Source organism: Podarcis raffonei, chromosome 12 (genome assembly GCF_027172205.1).
Source record: "Podarcis raffonei isolate rPodRaf1 chromosome 12, rPodRaf1.pri, whole genome shotgun sequence".
Taxonomy (NCBI): Eukaryota; Metazoa; Chordata; class Lepidosauria; order Squamata; family Lacertidae; genus Podarcis; species Podarcis raffonei.
The window spans coordinates 45,523,049-45,542,028 of record NC_070613.1 but is presented as its reverse complement, the minus strand read 5'-3'; the positions used below and the strand labels follow the sequence as shown (position 1 = coordinate 45,542,028).

Below are 18,980 nucleotides of genomic sequence, written 5' to 3'. Positions count from 1 at the left end.
TCTAGGCCTGTTGTTATGGTTGCTATTGATACTGATCTTTTGTAACTTTATTTCAGCTCTTATTATAAATGATGTGGAAATTGTTCAGTTTGGCTGTGCACTTTTTGATGTATGTTTCAATTTGGTTGTGTGCTTTTTGATGTTTCCTTTATTGCTGCGAGATGAGCACTGCAACCCCAGAGTCGTCCGTGACTGGACCTTAATGGTCAGGGGTGTTATGTACTGAAGTTCTCACACTGGGCCAGCACCGGGATACTGTAGATAGTTTTCACGCAGGTCCACGTATGCAAATAAGGGATTGAAAGTGACGTTCAGTGATTGGATAGTTACAGAAGGTGGTTACTGTTGCGTTGTAGTGGAGCTCTATATAAGCAGGCTGGCTGAACCCTTCAGTTCAGTTCTGTTCTGGCCTGTGAGTAAACAAGAGCTGTTTGTGTCGTCTGATATGTTCACCCACAACTTAACAAGGGGTCCCTTTACCTTTACTTTACTTTTGGTTATGTTTGTATTTATGTGATTCCCCCCCCCCCCCCCGCAAGTCTCATTGAGCATGGGTTGAATTACGGAAAGGCAGCATACAAATAAAATTATGTATGTATGTATGCTTGGGGTGCCAAACTTTAATCAAATATTGGGGGGGGACGGACGGACAGGTAAGCCCTGCCCGTCCTGCATAATTGATCACATGACAGGGAACACACCCACAATTTGAACGACAATGTCCATCAACCTGGGGGAGGGCCCTCACATATTTTATTGGGAGGGGAGAAAAGGGACCTCAGCCCCCTAGGAGCTAGCTTTTAGGTATACAGTGGTACCTCAGGTTAAGTACTGTACTTAATTCGTTCTGGAGGTCTGGTTGGGGCAACCCAGTCAGATGGGTGGGGTATAATAATAATAATAATAATAATAATAATAATAATAATAATAATATGTCCCTATTTTCAACGGAGTAATGTTGGAGGTGATGTGGATCTCGAGGAAGTTAGTCATGCTTTAGCTGTCTCATTGAATGCAATTACAGTGGTACCTCGGGTTAAGTACTTAATTCGTTCCGGAGGTCCGTACTTAACCTGAAACTGTTCTTCACCTGAAGCACCACTTTAGCTAATGGGGCCTCCTGCTGCTGCGCTGCCGCCGGAACACAATTTCTGTTCTCATCCTGAAGCAAAGTTCTTAACCTGAAGCTCTATTTCTGGGTTAGCGGAGTCTGTAACCTGAAGCGTCTGTAACCTGAGGTACCACTGTATATTCCAGGGGTGCCAACTTGAACCAAATATTGGGTGGGAGGGGGGGCAGGTAAGCCCCGCCTTGCATAATTGATCACATGACAGGGGACACACCCACAATTTGAATGACAATGTCCATCAACTTGGTGGGGCAGCCCCCTCAAATTGGGAGCGGGGAGCAAAGGGACCCTAGGAATTGGCTCCTAGGTAGATATGCTAAGCTTCTCTCTCCCGCCCCCCATTTTATTGGGAGTTACTGAGTGGTTTTTGTTTTTATTTCGATTGTGTGTTTTGTGTGTTTGTGTCGAGATTTCATCCTGTTAACCAGCGGGTGTACGGCGGTATAATAATAATAATAATAATAATAATAATAATAATAATAATGATGATGATGAAGAATTTGAGCACACGTCTGTGGCGGGAAAACCCACGTCGGGAAGTGGACGTCCTCCTCAGCTCCGACAGGCCAACCAGCGGGCCCAGCCGCCCTGGCGGCCCCTCAGAAGCGGGCGGCGCCTGTCACCTCCCGGCGCTGAACGGAGACAGGAGGCGGAGCGGGAGGCGGCGGCCCTCGAGCCGCCCTCCCGCCCCCTTCCCATGATGGCGGCGCGGCGGCGGCCGGGCCAGCGAGCGAGGGAGGCGCGGCTGCGCAGAGGTGCCGCCCCCCTCGCCTCACACTTGAGCGAGCGCGCGAGCGGCCTCTGAGGCGGGCGACGGGCCGCCGCTGCTACTGCCGCCGCCTCTTTCCTCACACGACGACCACCGCGGCAGCGACGATGGCCGGAGCGGCGGGGCCGAGGACTTGGGCAGCGGCTGCGTTCCCCGGCAGAGCGGTACTGGCTTCCCCGTCTTCCTCTCCCTCGCCCGTCGTCGCCGTCGTTCTTCTGAGGGACTCGCCGCGGCGGAGGCAGCGCCGCCTCAGCGCCGGGCCCGCCCGCTGAAAGCCGCGGCGGCTCTTCTCCCTCAGCTGCCGGGTCCGGGGAAAGGAGCGAGGGCGGCGCGCTTTCGCCTACCCCGCCCCGCGCGGGGAAGCAGCCGAGCCTGAGAGGAACCGCAGCCAGACGGCGACGGCGAGGAAAGGCGGGCCATGGGCGCCAAGCAGAGCGGCCCGGCCGCCGCCAATGGCCGGACCCGGGCTTACTCCGGGGGGGACTTGCCTTCCAGTAGCGGCGGCGGCGCGAACGGGCGGCCGGCAGGCGGCGCGGCGAGGTACACGCACCTGGCCCCGGGAGGGCAGCACCACGCGGGGCCCGGCGGCTCGGCCAGCGGAGCGGCGGCGGCGGCTGCGCCCCGGAGCAGGTCTCTAGGCGGGCCGGGCGCGTCCGGGGCTCGCGCGGCTCATTCTGCCTTCAACATCCCCAACAGCAGCGGCCTCTACGGCTCGCAGGACTCGGTCAGCAGCACCCCTGAGGAAGGGGGCAGGGAACGGGCCGCGGCCGGAGGAGGTGGAGGCGGCGGTGCTGGAGGAGGACACGGCAGCGGCGGGCCCCGGCTCGTCATCGGCTCGCTGCCCGCCCACCTCTCGCCTCACCTGTTCGGAGGTAAAGAGAACGCGGAGGAACGGCACACGTGTGGATGGGTGGATGCGTGAAAGAGAGGAGCGAAAAGGGGAGCCGCGGCGGCGGCCGGGGGTCGGTAGAGCGCGAGGCTCTGAAGGAGATCAGCGTCGTGGGTTCGAGCCCCACGCCGGGCACATAGATGTTTGCATTGCAAAGGGGGTTGGGCTGGATGACCCCCGAGGTCCCTTCCGACTCCTACGATGCTTACAAAATGAGAGTTCACAGGATCGTAGAGTTGGACTGGACCCTGAGGATCAACTAGTCCAGTGCAGGAATATGCAGCTGCCCCTTACCTGATCGAACCTGCAACCATGGATGTAGCCAGGATTTTTGTTGGGGAGGGCAGACCTTTGTTAGGAGTGCCAGATCTTCAGTTAGTTAAGGATTTTTTTCTTGATTTGGGGGAGTAGCTGCAACCTTGGCTTCTCATCACCATGCTCTAACCAACTGAGCTAGCACTTGGTCTAGACCAGTGGTTCCCAACCTTTTTTTGGCCATGCCCCACCTAAGCACCTCTAAAATCCTGATGCCCCCCATATAATTCTTATTATTCAAAAAGTGAACTCCTATTCACGTGGAGGAAGCCTAAAAGGCCATTCACTATTAATAACTCATTCTCAAATTGCCCCCCTTAAAAATCAAATTGCCTGTGGGACGTGTGCCCCATGTTGGGAACCAAGATTCTAGAGTGACATTTCTCACCCACCCATGCCGAAATGTGCTTGATTTTTGAGAGTGGGGGACTGCTAGTTTGGTGACTATTAGTTAGGGCTTCCTCTGATTTGGTGTTTGCTGTTTTGACTGTACATCTTCTCTCTAAACACCACTGGTGGTAGAGCCACGCTACCCACATGTGTGTTGTAGGGGATAGAGTGCTGAACCACGGACACCCAAGTTGAAATCCTTGCTCAGCCATGAAGCTCACTGGGTGACCTTGGGCTAGCCACTGACTCACCACCTGACCTGCCACGCAGGGTTGTTGTGAAGAGGAAATGGAGAGGGGGGAGAACCCCCTTGAGCTCTTGGGAGGAAAGGTGGGATATAAATGTAACTGTCATAGGATTGTAGAGTTGGAAGGGTCATCTAGTCCAACCACCTGCAATGCCGGAATCTCAACCGAAGCATCCATCACAGATGGTCACCCAGCCTCTGCTTAGAAACTTCCAAGGAAGTAGAGTTCCCCACCTCCTGAGTGAGTCTGTCCCACTGTTGAACAGCTCTTACTGTCAGAAAGATCTTCCTTTCTTCTAAAGTGAATCCGTTGGTTGGAGTTCCCAGCCTCCTAAGCAGAATAAAGCAAGCTAACTCCCATCTTCCATGTGACAGCCCTTTAGATACTGGAAGGTGGTCTCCTCTGTCTCCTCTTTATCATGTAAGTGTATACAGAGGAGTTGTAAGTCCACTTGACAAGCAGTAGCAAGGTTTCTATTGTGGGGGATAAGGCTGCTGCTGGTTCCATATACGGTTTGGAATAAAACTCACAGAAGTCAGTAGGGCTTGTTTCCTGTTAAGTTTGGCCAGGTTTGCAGACTTAACAGCAGCACAGCTATCTATGCATGTCTGCTCTGAAGTTTCACTGAGTTGAGAGAGACTCGCCCCCCCCCCCCCGCCAAGTAGGTGTGCCTAGGATTGCAGTTTAAGACAGTAATCCTACGCATACATAGTAGGGAGCAAGGTCCATGGAATTTACTTCTCAGCAGATGTGTGGAGGGTTGTTTGGGTTCTCACCTAATGGCAAGGTGCTTTGCATGGATTTTGCTTGCTAACTTCATCTGAAGAATGCTACAAAGTTTCACTGTTATCGACTGATTTTCTCCTTTTTGTGCTTCACATATAACACAGTGTTACAAGGGTGGCAGGTGGGCAGGGGTGTATCTCACAGATTTTTGCTGCTTCCTGCTTCTTTGAAGTAACTATTGAGAAGTTTTCTCTTAAATTCAGCAGATTAGGAAAATTCTTTTGGTCTCTGACCAGTGTGTTCTTCTGCTTTGTTGGTTTGGATTTTAAAATGTCCTTGAAACAGGAACTGAAAAACTAACTTTCAGCACTATACAATACCGCAAGTATTTATTTGGCCCACAACTTCAATAGCTGTTAGTAGTTCTATAAATTTTCCTGCCAACCATTTATATAATTAGGACTTAATTGGATAATGTATTTGCACATCCATGCAGTGTATTTAAATCTGACCAAAGTCTCTATTTAGATGCTGATTCAAGAATAGAAGCAGTTTGTTTCTAATTTTATGTTAATGAATTTGGAGGGCATTTACAATTTTTTATTTTAAAAGGTTTTATTGGAGTTGCAGCAGATTTGAAACAAAGTTTCTGTTCATAGGCAAAAACATTCAGATGGGGTAAGAGCAGTTCTAGTAACAAAAGTTGTACACAGATCTAATTCTGTAGTGTAATTATATGGAAGTGTAAACTATTGAAAAGAGGGTAAAATTGAAGATAGTGAAAGATAAAAACTAATTGTGCCATTTTACAGCAAAATCTTATGTGCATATATACGGTACTTGGAATGAAATCCAATTGAGTTTAATAGGAATTCAGCTTAAAAAGAATATTGGTTTTTAAAATCTGCAAGGTAGCTTGTTATAATTAATATGACATTAATAAGTTTAGGGCAAATTTTGGTCCCGAATTCATGCAGAAATACTACATTTTCTTGCAGCCCTATCTTTATAACAGTTCACCTAGCCTGGGGATGGGTAACATGTTGAATCAGTGAATCTCTATTTGGTTGTGTCTCTCGCTTTTAATGGTGCTGACCTATGTGAGGTCTCTAAAGCCATAATTGTGTGTTGAGGAGTCTGTGAGAAGCCGGTATGATAGCAGTCTTGTGTAGGTTTGCATAGGAGAAGCAGCAAGGTGCTTGTTTCATCTTGTGAGCAAATAGGATGATGTAAAATTCATGAGACATCCTTTTCAAAACTGTGGGGTTCCTAGGATAAATGATGGTAGGTGCAACTGGCTGGGTCAGTGTTGCAGCTATGTTTTAGGAAATACCCCTGATCAATATCCTAATGTCCAGAATGCTTTCTCTTTTTTTAGAAAGAGAAAATATAGAACCAGAAAATTAATAATATAATATAATACTTAACCCACCAAAATTGGGCAATCTCTATAGGTAGGCAGTCTTGCTCTGTGCAGTGAGCTGCTTCGTATTGTAATGCTTTGAGTTTCAAGGTTTCCCTTCTAATAAAACTTTGGAATGTAATTCTGCACATGTATATGCAGAAGTACCATTTAATTCAATAGGACTTACTCTCAGGTAAGAGGTATAGGACTGCAGACCGAGGGTTGCTTATTTTAATGTAGTATATCCTGTGCTTTTCCTGCATGCATAAAATAAACGATCAAAATGTAAGAGTTTCAGTCAGCAGCTTTTATGCTTCTTAGCTATAATATAAGTGTTTTCTTGTAGTTTTCTGGTGAATTGAACTGCTTTAATGATGTGTAAATAACTGCTTCTTAGGATATCTTGTTACTGGAGATATCATTATTTTAAAGCTTTTGATAAGTGGAATAGGATTGTTCAAAAGTAGATCAGATGAAAAGCCTTTTCAACATCTGCTGACCACATACATGTGACATAGTTATTCAATAGATAGATTCTAACGTTGGCTGCCTGGCTGTATGAAGACAAGCAATTCAGAATTCCACTTGCGACTGTGGTGGTACATGAAGGCTCCAATCTGATACTTAGGAATAGAATTCAAAGAAGAAGTCTCATTGAACTCAATGGGGCTTCTGAAGCAACGTGTTTAGGATCTTACTGTAAGCCTATGTTTGAAGGAGCAGTTTTATACAAACCCTTCTATAATAAAGTGATAAGTGTGTAACTCGTATTAGAGTGTTTCTGTCAGATTATTATTTTCTGCATTGAGTAAAAGTTCTATAATTTTCCTCAATGTGTGTGGAGCAGCTTTGCCATGGAGGATTCCCTATTTGGAGGGATGAGTGTACGGATGTTTGTTTTTAAATTTGAGCTGGGAATGGAAGGGGCAGGGGGCACTACTTCCGACTACTTCGAATGAGCAGTATCTTGTATCAAGGGAAGTTGTAGTGCTTTCCTACATATTCACAGGTATTGGGATTTCTGTATGAGTATAATTGTGCAAGTACCACAAGCATATGCTCATGCTTTTTATGGAACTTCACATCTTGCAATTTAGATGTTACTGCACCCATGTGAGCAGTCTGAAAAGCACTTCCTTTTTGTGGAAACAGTAGCATTTTAATGAAACTGGTGCCCTAGTACTAACATTTGTACAATAGCATAGCAGTGCCTATCCCCTGCAAGGGAGTAAGAATGAAATAGGCCTTTAAGCCTTCCTTAAAGAGAGCAAATAATTGAAGTTATGCAGGGCTTTTGGAAGAAATAGAATTGGAAAATTTTCTAACGCCCCTAAGAATGATCTAATTTAGCATGCTTATTTTACTTGTATTTTATCAACGAAAGCTACAAAGTTTGAAACTGCTAAGCATTCCTAAAATTTACTCGCAGTTGGCATCTATTCATTGCTGCTATTGAATATAAGAATCAGAAAATTTTCCACAGAAAAGTAAAGGACTGGAAAAAGTTTTCACTCCACGTCACAGAAAAAATGTATTCAGACAAGATAAAACGGCAAGTTTTCCCAAAATTTTTTTTAATTAAGCTCTTCTCAGTCTAAATAATAGTAGGGTTTCAACTTTTTATTCTAATTAAACAGTGCCTTTATTAAACTTTTGTAACCTTGTGTAAAGGAGATGTGAAAGAATCCTAATGGGAATAATGCATTTTACACTTGTTCTGAATGGGAGTATTAACCTATGTAATAATTTTCATCAATGTGTAAAATAAATCAGCACCTTATATCTCTTATTCTTTGGGACCAATATGATAAAAACAGTTTGTACTTTCAGTAAGTCAGAGGGCACAAGAGTGCTCTTTTAGTTAAGGTTCTGTCATCATAAACCTCAAAATTCTATTGCTCATAAAAATGACATCTTGATGTAATAACTTGAAACTTGAAATATAGGGAATACCTGGTGAAGTGTATAAATGTGCCAAGGTTAAAACAGATCCAATAAAAATTTCCAGAGGTACAGCAAGTTTAAAGGTGCTGCAAACTGACAACTTACTGTTTACTCCAATTTTCAAACAGGCATATCATTTCTTTCCAATTTTGGTGAAAACTGCTGACATTCAGAGCACTGAGGGACGCACACTATTTCATTGGTTTGGTCAGGTTATTAAGCTTTTCCTGCTCCATTAAACCTATGGCAGCAACTGCTGGCAAAGTTACAGTGCATGCTGAGATTAATTCTGAAGTGATTCCCCCCCCACCAGACTTCAGTGCTTGCAAATGGAGTCGTCTAGTGGATGCTATGTGCAATGCCTATTCTTTTATTTGTGGAGTGTGGCAATGTGGTGCAGTGGTTAGACTGTAGTACACAAGGGAGAGGCTTGCTGGAGCTGCTGGACATGTTCATGATTCTTTCCCGGTTTTTAGCATATAACTGCAGGGATGGTGACTATGGCACTGTATCTCTCTGAGATGCATGCCATGCCATTCATTGTGGGTTAAACCACAGAGCCTAGGGCTTGCTGATCGGAAGGTGGGCGGTTTGAATCCCCATGACGGAGTGAGCTCCTGTTGCTCGGTCCCTGCTCCTGCCCACCTAGCAGTTTGAAAGCACATCAAAGTGCAAGTAGATAAATAGGTACCGCTCCGGTGGGAAGGTAAACGGCGTTTCCGTGCGCTGCTCTGGTTTGCCAGAAGCGGCTTAGTCATGCTGGCCACATGACCCGGAAGCTGTACGCTGGCTCCCTCGGCCAGTAAAACGAGATGAGCGCTGCAACCCCAGAGTCAGCCACGACTGGACCTAACGGTCAGGGGTCTCTTTACCTTTAGAGCAGAATGAAGGCAGAAAGGCAGCACAAAGTTTCAGGTCTCCAGGTTTGCTTTCAGGTGGTGGGAGAAGGAAGTGGAGGGATCATTGCCTTACACTGCCTTTCTGCAATGTAAGGGTTCTCATTCCCACACCCTACGTTTATGTTGGGGTAGGACAAGAAAGTATGGATTGGGGGCCTCATGCTGCCTTTCTGAAGACATAAATGCAGTAAGTGGGCCCTGTTCACTGTTTCCTTCCACTGTGGTGGGGAAAACATGTGAAGGTCTTACACTTGGGCCTTACCCTGTCAAGCTCTGATGCTCCATAAGGTGATACAGGACGAGGACAATGTGGAGCATCTTTGCTGGTCTCAGGCACTCGTACCTTCCCCCTTTGGATTTTGGCCAAAAAGACCAAGAAGTGGTTTGTGCATGGAGACTAAGTTGTAAGCAAGCAAGCACAGTTCTTGACATTGCCCATCATCATCGATGATGATGGAGCAAGTTTGTTAAAGCATTGGCTTTAGCTTCTGATTTACCAGCTTTTGGGGGCTTGGCCAGTGTCAGATACACTTAACTCTGGGTTTAAACTGACATATTTTTGAATGACATTAGGGCCTGTATCTTATGCTGTTCAGAAGAGCTTCACCTTTCTCTCCACTTGTCTATACCGCTCTGTGTGCCCCCCAGATTTTTGTGGGGGAGAAGTCTTGCTGAGCAAGCAGATGTCACAACATTGTACATTGGATTCCACCCTACATCTTTTGCTTTAATAATTGCTTTGGGTTTGTGCTACAGGGTACCGAACAGAAATGTGCTATTCAGCAGAGGACTGTAGCTTTAGAAATTTCATTTCCTTTAAAATGGAAATGGCACTTGACAATTCAGACTTGAGTTTTTCTTATTTTTGTTTCATTCTCTACATTACCTTTGCACTACAATGTAAATAAGCAGTGTTGTAATTTTAATCACAGGATTTTATTGTACTTCTTGTTTTTACCACATGAGCTTGCAGTAATTCATATGGTAATAAAATTTGTCTTGGTGGTGAGTGAGTTGGAGGGCTGCTTTTAACTCACCCAAGCTTGACTAGGTGGGGCTCCCAGCATTTGCCTTGCGTACTGTGAACATACTTCTGGTACATACTGTTTTTGCAAGCTGGAGTCTTAAATTAAGTGTTCTTATTTTTTAAAAAGGCGTTATGCGACTTGGACTTTGATTTGCATTGCAGCATTAAGTAAAAGGTTTGCTAATTAGACTGTTAACTTAAGTTGCTTATAGGGGTTGGTGCTGAATTAATTGTTCCTGCAGTTAATGGTGAGTTTGACTGCAGTTAATTTGTGGTTTACTTTCTGTAATTACTGTATAAGAAAAGGATTTAAAAACCAATATTTAAGCCTATATGTAATTGAAACTATGATATGTGTAGCTACTTCTGTCATGAGAGTTAATCTACAATTATTTTCATGATATATAGGTTTTTAAAAAAATATAAACTGTACAATTATTCTTGTAACTTTATTTTATTTCTGCCTTGTCATGTTCTAAGACTTTAGGAGGATAACTACAGCACTATTTTAAAATGTGACTACAGTGGTGCCTCACAAGACGAAAAGAATCCGTTCCGCGATTCTCTTCGTCTAGCGGTTTTTTCGTCTTGCGAAGCAACCCTATTAGCGGCTAAGCGGATTAGCGCTATTAGCGGTTTAGCGGCTTAGCGGCTATTAAAGGCTTAGCGGCTAAGCTGCTAAAAGGCTATTAGCGGCTTAGAAAAAGGGGGGGGGAGTGGGAAAAAAATCGCAAGACTAGCAAGACGTTTTGTCTTGCGAAGCAAGCCCATAGGGAAAATCGTCTTGCGAAGCAACTCAGAAACGGAAAACCCTTTCGTCTAGCGGGTTTTCCGTCTTGCGAGGCATTCGTCTTGCGGGGCACCACTGTATTTCAAGTCTCCAGATGATTTGAGTTTTAAGTTTATGAGAGGATGGAAGACCTGGAGGAATCAAGCAAGATAGTATTCAAATTATAGCAGTGATCTAAAGCATTGCGGGAAGTGTGGTGCGCCCCCCCCTTTTTAAAATGGATTTAAAAAGGCAAAATAAACATGCTTGCACTAAGGGAGGAATTATTCTTGTTGACTTGGGGGAGGGTGTGATGTCTTCTTCACATCCTCCTTGTTCATATAAAGGGCAGCATGGCAACAGTGGTTAGATTCCCACTCAGTCCTAAAACTTGCTGAATTCCCCTGGATAATGCTGAACTAGTCCACTATCTTTCAGCTTAATATACCTTTCAGAGCTGTTGGATAAAATAGGGGGCAATATATATGCTGCCCAGAGCTCCTTGGAGGAAAGGAAGGATATAAATTTAATAAGCTTTTTTTAAACAAAATGAGTTAATGTTTTTCTTTTATTAAAATAGAGTCTTGATTTCATACATTGAGAGTGCTACTGTAGAAAGCGCTCCAGATGGATTTTGTCATATTGACTATACCGGCTCTCATTCTAAGTGGCTTTGGCAGACTATTATGTGTTAAAGGATCTGTTAAGGTAACACTTTTATCCTTTCACCAAATTTCCTGTTCTTCTCCTGTTCTAAAAAAATATCCATGGATGCTAAAACTGCTTATTTCAAAAACTAAAAATCCTAGGAGGTGGAGACAGAAGCACTCCTAAAATATTTTCAAATTTTATCTAATGGGATTTGAGTTACTTGGCAATGCAGATATTTCGAGAAGTTAGAAGTGAACTATTTTCATCCCAATCAGATGAAATACAGGTGCCTATCTATGAGTGTGGGAAAAGTCATGGAGATGTTAGATTCTTCCCCAGTGGTTGCTATACAGGTGGTTGGGTTCATGTATGTGTAGGTATTACCTTCTGTGTTGGCCTAGAGTCTAAATTAGAGAAGAGTTATAATAGAGTGGCAGCTTTGGGGAAATGCAAAAACCTCATAAGCTTGCCCTAGAGCATACAAAGCACATTTTCAGTTCTGGTGTCCTCTCTGTGGAATCAACCCTGCTCCGCCCTTGTATTAAGGCAAGCAATAACACTGAAATCACTTCTGTCCTTGCCAAAAACTCACTTATTTTTTCAAGCCTTTGCTGGCCATTTAATACCAGTTTGTTAATGTCATGTCTGCCCTGGCCAATTGGCTGCTTTTTTGGTATTGTTTTTTTTTTAACTGTTCACTGCCTTGTGATTTCAAATGAAAGGTTGTATATAGAATACACGAACACAAACGGATGTTGACACTATGTGTTTGTCTGTATTCCTGCCTAAGTAAAATTCCTGACACTCTATGCTTTATGCTGTGCTGGGAATCCTAAAGACCTCTTAAATGCCAGACGGGCAACCCAGTAATTTTTACAGGAAAACAAATAGCTTTACATTAAGATTCTTCAGGCTGCAATGGTGCAAAAATGTGGTTAAAAAGCATGGATCCACATGGATCCTCAGGATCTTTGCATTGGGTCACCCCAAATTCACCATCAGATCACATAGCATGTCCATGGCTACAGCCTGCCCCCCAAAAATCACGCACCCACTGTTGCCTGGGGCTGCAATGGTGCAAAAATGTGGTTACAAAGCATGGATCTACATGGATCCTCAGGATCTTTGCATTGGGTCACCCCAAATTCACCATCAGAGCACATAGCATGTCCATGGCTACAGCCTGCCCCCCCAAAATCACACACCCACTGTTGCCTGGGGCTGCAATGGTGCAAAAACGTGGTTACAAAGCATGGATCCACAGGGATTCTCAGGATTTTTGCATTGGGTCACCCCAAATTCACCATCAGATCACATGTCTGTGGCCACAGCATGAAGCACAAAAATGATACATCCACTGTTTCATTCAGAATGTTTTTTCCCTTGTTTTCCTCCTCTAAAAAAGATGTGTGTGTTATGGTCAGGTGCGTGTTATAGAGCGAAAAATACGGTAATTGAGTTGCTTTGGGGAACTGTACTCCCAAACCATCAAATAGTAGATTATTGTCTTTGCACAAGAAAAATCTGTTTCTAGTAAAAAATGATGTAATGAAAATATTAATATGCGCATGCTTAGGTTTCTGTGGGCTCCTAAAACCTGTAAGACCTCACACTGGTTTGTCAGAAGCTTTCCTTAAATTAGTAAACGTTTGTGCCATTTACTTAAGCACATCTTTGTATGTTTGAGAAAAGCTAAAGTAAACCTGATTTGTAACCTAAATTGAAACACTGCTGCTGAAACCAGTATTTCTGGAAAAGACAGGAAATGTACTGGAAAATACTCTGGGGTGTGGGAGCTTTGATCCTGGGTTCCTCTTGTGTCAGATAGAAACTATTGCACCATATTTGAGTGCTTCATCTCTCCTGTCATCTTAGAAATGGACTTGCTTGGGAGTGGTTCTCTTCTTTCTTCCATATGCAGCCCAAATACCTATTAAGTCTTGAATAGTTCAGTGTAAATAAGGCTTCCTTAAGGCCTTTTGCACATGTTGTTTTATAGGGTCCTCCAAACAGTAGTTATTATGATTATAACTGTCGTTAACATCAGTCTCTCTGAAGTTTCCATCAATTTCTCTAAGCTTTAAGATGCTTTTGCAGGGACCACTTTTATCCTTCACTGAGTTGTTAAACTTTTGTGTTTTAATATTCATCCTTCTGGGCTTTTGTTCTCACACCGGTAAAGAAGTATCAATTAAAAGCACTGTTCTCGTACAACTTTCTGTCCTGGTGTGCACTCTTCTTAGACTAGTAAGAAAGGATAGGTGTAGTTTAGGAGCCAAGAACTAATGTACCCATCTTTCTTTGTCCGCTGCTGTGGCTGATAGACTGCCAATGCCCATTTTGTGTTTCTGCTTCTTTCATATCTACTTTCTCCATACATACTGATCCCCATGCTGGAAAAGGGCAATAAGGCAGACTATCTATCCTACTGGGTTGTAGCAAAACTCCATGGATGTTGGAGACAGGGTGAGAGAGTTGGCTTTGGTCTCTTACTATCAGCAGTGTTGCTTGCTGTCACTCTGTAGTAAGAAGGAGAACTTTCTAATTTCAGAACCCAACATTTTTGCTATGTCCTGGCCGAAGGGAATCCTGCACACAGATCCTCCTCTCCCATTCTGGTATCTGCCTTCATCGGGAACTGAAGTAAATATCATAAATAGTGTGTTATAGTGCTATATTTCAAACTGTTTGAATTCCTCCATGTGGATAAGGCAGAACATCATGTGCATACTTTCCGGTTACAACCTCTTTAACTGGTTCTTCATAGTACAGTAGGTCCGCAACTTATGCTTCTTTTTTACGTAATCGCAGCTTTAGATGAATCACAAATAAATAAATAGAAAAGGGGAGAGAGACCTTAGCTTATCGGGCTCTGGAGGCTCTCGCAAGATATTGCGGGGCCATCTGAAGGGTTTTCATTCACGGAAACAGCTTTTTAAGCCTATGGGGCTCTAAAGTGGTTGTACAAGGCCCTTGTGGAGTCGTCCAAGACGTTGTGAGATCTCAAATGGCCGGTGTGGTTCCTAGGTTCATTCTGACTTTGCATGCTTTTGCCTTTGTGGCCTCCCGGACATAACCCCAGTGCTCTCCAGGTCTTGTTAGATTGAAGCTCCTGTCAGCTCCATCCAGCATGGTCCAGTGGTTAAGGATGGTGGGAGGTACATAGTCCAACAACATCTGGGTCCCCCCACGATGGGGTGGTTGGTCTGCAGATTCAACTTGCAAGTCTTCTACGCACCCTTGCAGCTATATTATGAGGAAGTCACTGTGGGCACTTTCTGGCTGTATGTTTATGCATGGAATGTGGCAGAGGATCAGGATTGTGGGACGCATTCTGCAACTTGGGTTACCAGAGACCTAATGGTAATGAAACAAACTGGATGACAAGTAGAGTGCAGGATGTAGAAGATGTGCTGCAAAACTGACTGAACATGAGTGAGAACACAGAGCCGTGCCTACTGCATAACAGTGAAGATGGTGAAGAACACCCACTTTTCTGCCTCCTTTGCATCCATCCAGTGTTTCGTATTCTTCGGGGTATGCTTACTTCTGATCCAGTGGAATTCTAGATCCTGTGGGATCCTGCTGTTATTTGTTTGCAAGACAATTTGAGGACTGCCCTTGAGGCTGACCCAGAAGCTGCAGTTATTGCAAAATGTGATGGCTCGACTGCTCACTGGAGTGGAATATCACCATCATATTACGCTACTGCTGAAAGAATTGCACTGGCTGTCATTTAGCTACCAGGCTATTCAAGGTGGCAACAATGGTGTACAAAGCCCTGTACAGCCTGGTACCAGAATATCTAAAAGATTATTTCCTCCCCTACATACCCAACCTATCACTGTGTTCTGCAGGAGAGGGCATCCTTTAGATATCATCCTTATCAAGAGGTCCATTCTGCACAATGTCTGAATCAGGCTTTTAGTTTGGGCACACCTACCTTCCCATTCTATATCAGACAGGTGATATGTCTCTTTGGTGCCTGCTAAATACATTCCTTTTCAAGAAAGCTTAAAAAACACCCCAGTTGGCATCTCTCTTGGATTTGTATTGATTTTATGTATGTGCTATTTCTAGTTCAATCTGTTTTGAATATGTTATACTGCCCTGCAAATTGTTGCTGAATGCCTCATGGGAAATGAGTAAAAAAATGAAATAATAAGGATTTGGCTCTATGACATTGTCAATGTGGTTTCTGATTAGTTCCCTTTATGCCTGGATAATGTGTAAAATGATCCATTATAAGAAAACTTTTTTTTTAAAGCCAAACACAACAGAATAAGAATGTGTCATGTGTAAGAGAGTAAAGGATTAAGATGTGTGCTCTGATACAAGGGTTTGTCAGCATTAAGAGAAGAACTGCTTATTAAAATCTGCTGAAGGGCAGTGCCACAGAAGTACTGAAGTAATTGCTTCTGCTAATGACTAAAATGAAAAGGAGAATAAATTTCTTCCTTTAGGATGTTTCATTTTGGGGGAGAGTTAAATATTTTTCCTACTGTGAACAAGAGCAGACATAACTTCTTTGCAACCTTCATCCCATCCTTCCCTCCAGTGCCACGAAGCATTTCATTCTTCTACCATTTGCTTTGGTTGTGTCAGTCAAGGTCCTGAACACCCAAGATTTGTGTTAGGGCTTCTGTGCTATCTATTTCATGACAACCACAATACCAGCTAGATTATTAAAAGTTCTGATTACCGATATCATTAGCCTTTTCTTTTGAATTGTTCAACTGGTGCTGTGTTCTCATCACATCGAAACTAAGGGAGCTGTATAACAAAACTGCCTTATTTCAAGAAAATGCCGTGAAACGTCTGAGTCCAGTTCCAGTCAGCAGTAAAAGGATGCATTGTAATTTTCCAGAATACTTAAGTCCATAGAGCCAAATCAAAAGAAAACTGAAAGTTTTAATTTGTGCAGCTAGGAAAGTAAGGGAGGAAGCTGAAGCATTGGAAGTTGGTGCATGCAAGCTATTGACATATATTTCTATCTGTCATGGCAGGAAGAATGAAAGCTGTCAAATAGAGTGGTATCACATACAGCAGTGGTGTCCAAAATTTTTTCAAAGAGGGCCAGATTTGATGAAGTGAAGGGCCGTGAGGGCCAAGCAAGGGGCCAACCTTTTTTTAGGATTGAAGTTGTTGAGGGTTTTTAAAGGATTTTACCCCAGGAAAAAAACTGCCACAGGGGCTGGATTAAACCGACTGGCAGGCCATATTAGGCCTCCAAAACGGACTTTGGACATGCCTGACATACAGGGACTGTATCTCCAGATGGCATAGAATCCCAGCCATGAAACAATGGTGCTGGACTGCTGTTTACATCTTATGGAAGCTAGGAGTGAATCGCTTATTCGGATTGCCCTAGAAAGCATCCTAAATGCATTTGAAAGCATGGCAATTGGCGCAGATGGTCAGATGCAATCTAAAAAAAGTCACCACTTTTTTTGGCATAAGACGGAATAGCAAAGCCGAATAGTTGACTACAGTACGTGGAAGTTCCTTGTGTTTACACCTACAGACTACAATAAAGCTGAAGTGCAAATAATGCTAACCTCGGTTTGCTTCTGTTTATGGAGGAAGCTGTGTAACCTTGCTGAGTTTCTTATTCTACACTTTAAAAACCTGGAGATGATCTCCATTCATGTTCTGTTTTCCAAGCTTCATGTGTAAAATCCTCCCTAATTAAAATTACTGCTTTTGACTTGGCATGATTCAGAATGGTGAGGTTTGTCCCTGTGCAATCCCTGCCTATTTAAAGCACTCTCAATCTTCTCTATACAAAACCTTACAGGGAAAATTGCAGACGTAATTTAAAAAATAAGATTATTATACTGCATTTATATAGCTGCCCCTTAACAGTTTTGCTCTTCATTAGTTTGTTCATTTTTGTAGGTCTTGTACTGAATACATTTTCTTATTGTGTACTCTGGGGGGCGGGGGGGGGGGGAAATCATCTTGTTGTTAAAACATATATACCCGAATGGTATGGAGAAATTGCACGTATGCAACGTTCGGGCCTGTCATTTTTTTGATTGAGGGACATTGTTTTTCAAAATCTTTTTTCTGCAAAAGCCCTATTCTAATCCTACAAGTGCCCTGCCCTTTTCATTTCATGCCTCCGCATGTTGACAAGGGAGTAACAAATAGTTTATACCACTGAAATTACATTTGGCTAAGATTTATTTTAGGCAAAAATTTTGCAGCACAAAATATTTCTCATACAAAATGCAGCACTGGAAGAAAAAGTGAGCCCTGACACAACTCAAGGGACAAGTGCTGACTCACTCTTTCTCTTCTCTCTCTCTCACCACTGAAGTTCATGCGTTCAAAGTCCAGTGGGGTTTACTGATCCATAGAGCATAAACAGAAGGTGGAAAGCAGTCAATAAAGCACATCCTTAACTTTGTTTCGCAAGGAGTGCATCATTTTTTTATACTACTGGCCTCAGTATGTATTTGCATTGGTGCTTTTCCAATAATACTGCTGTGCAGGTTCCACCTATGTTTATAAATAGCTACTGTAGGGAATGACTAGATAAAGCAGGTGCTCTGTTCCTGCATTTCAGATACTTGTGGTTGATTGAAATATGTATGCTAGTTATTGCCCAAAAAGTCTGTAGCTGCAGGCACTGATGGAGATTGGCATGGGATGCGTGTTCCAGAAGCTGATTGTTTCTTTGTATGTGATGAGAGGTGGTTTTGAGACTTCATGACCAAGTCGTACCTTGGAAGTCAAACGGAATCCATTCCGGAAGTCCGTTTGACTTCCAAAACATTTGGAAACCAAAGCTTCTGATTGGCTGCAAGATGCTTTTAGCTGCTTGGAAGCAGGTGATCTAGCGTGTGTGTGTGTGTGTGTGTGTGTGTGTGTGTGTGTTGGCAGTGTTGTTGTTGTTGTTGCTGTTGTTGTTGTTAGAATTAATATACCACCCTATACCCGGAGGTCTTAGGGCCGGTTCACAGAACAGAGATAATTTCCCATTTGAAAGACTCCAAAGGACTCTGGTTATTTCATGGTCGGATTGCTAGCTCCTGAAAGCACAAAACCTTGCTAATTCTAGGTTCCACTTGCTTGCATTAGTTAAACTGGTAACTTTACCAGGCAGACAGAACATTCAACAATATCAAGTGGAATACTTTAAGAGGTGGAGAGGTGCCCCACTTAAGGTCCATTTCCTCCCCTAAAAAGTTGTGACATGGAGCTTTTCTGGTTGTCTTACACTTTAATAGGAAAATACTGGAATATATATGCAGAATACACACACACACACACACACAAAGAGAGAGGGAGAGGGGGAGAGAGAATATATCTGTCAATATATATTTTGAGATGAATTTTTAAAACCTGCACTTTGATGCTACATTGGCTTACAAGGTGATGTTTTTTGTGTTTGTTCTGCTGCCCCACCCACTGAAATCAAAGCCAAGAAAACGTATTGTCACTGCACCTAGAGCAATTGCTGTACTATATGCTTCACCAACACAGATTTCTTTTTTTCAGTTTCAGTGAAATATGTTCGCTGCTTTTTGCAACCAGGTACCAGGGAACAAAATGCAGGCATATAGGGTCTGTTATGGATGGGACAGTTACGTGATTTGTAGCTTTTTCTCTTCAAAACATTTGCAAGTAGGAGCTGGAATGTCTCAGTTGTCATTTGTGACTATTTCGAACAGAATAGTTTCATGTATAGGATCTCTGACAGAGGTTTCCTTTGACTTCTATTTAAGATCTTTTAGTTGGTAATGTTAAGGATTGATTCTGAAACCCCTTGGATGCCAAGCATAAGATTTTATCACTGAGGATTACATGTGCT

At 43.4% G+C, this 18,980-nt stretch overlaps 1 protein-coding gene across 2 annotated transcripts in view; it reads left to right on the top strand.

Annotated features, from left to right (window-relative positions):
* The first annotated feature begins 1,839 nt into the window (after positions 1–1,839).
* The window catches only part of ZNRF2 (zinc and ring finger 2), a 51,565-nt gene continuing 34,424 nt past the window's right edge, over positions 1,840–18,980 (top strand). The window contains exon 1 of one of the 2 annotated variants that reach the window (XM_053359181.1): positions 1,840–2,770. In XM_053359181.1, coding sequence (XP_053215156.1) covers positions 2,317–2,770 — 454 coding nt within the window. In that variant the 5' untranslated portion in view covers positions 1,840–2,316. The remainder of the gene's footprint in view (positions 2,771–18,980) is intronic. The other variant, XM_053359180.1, reaches the window with a different exon arrangement.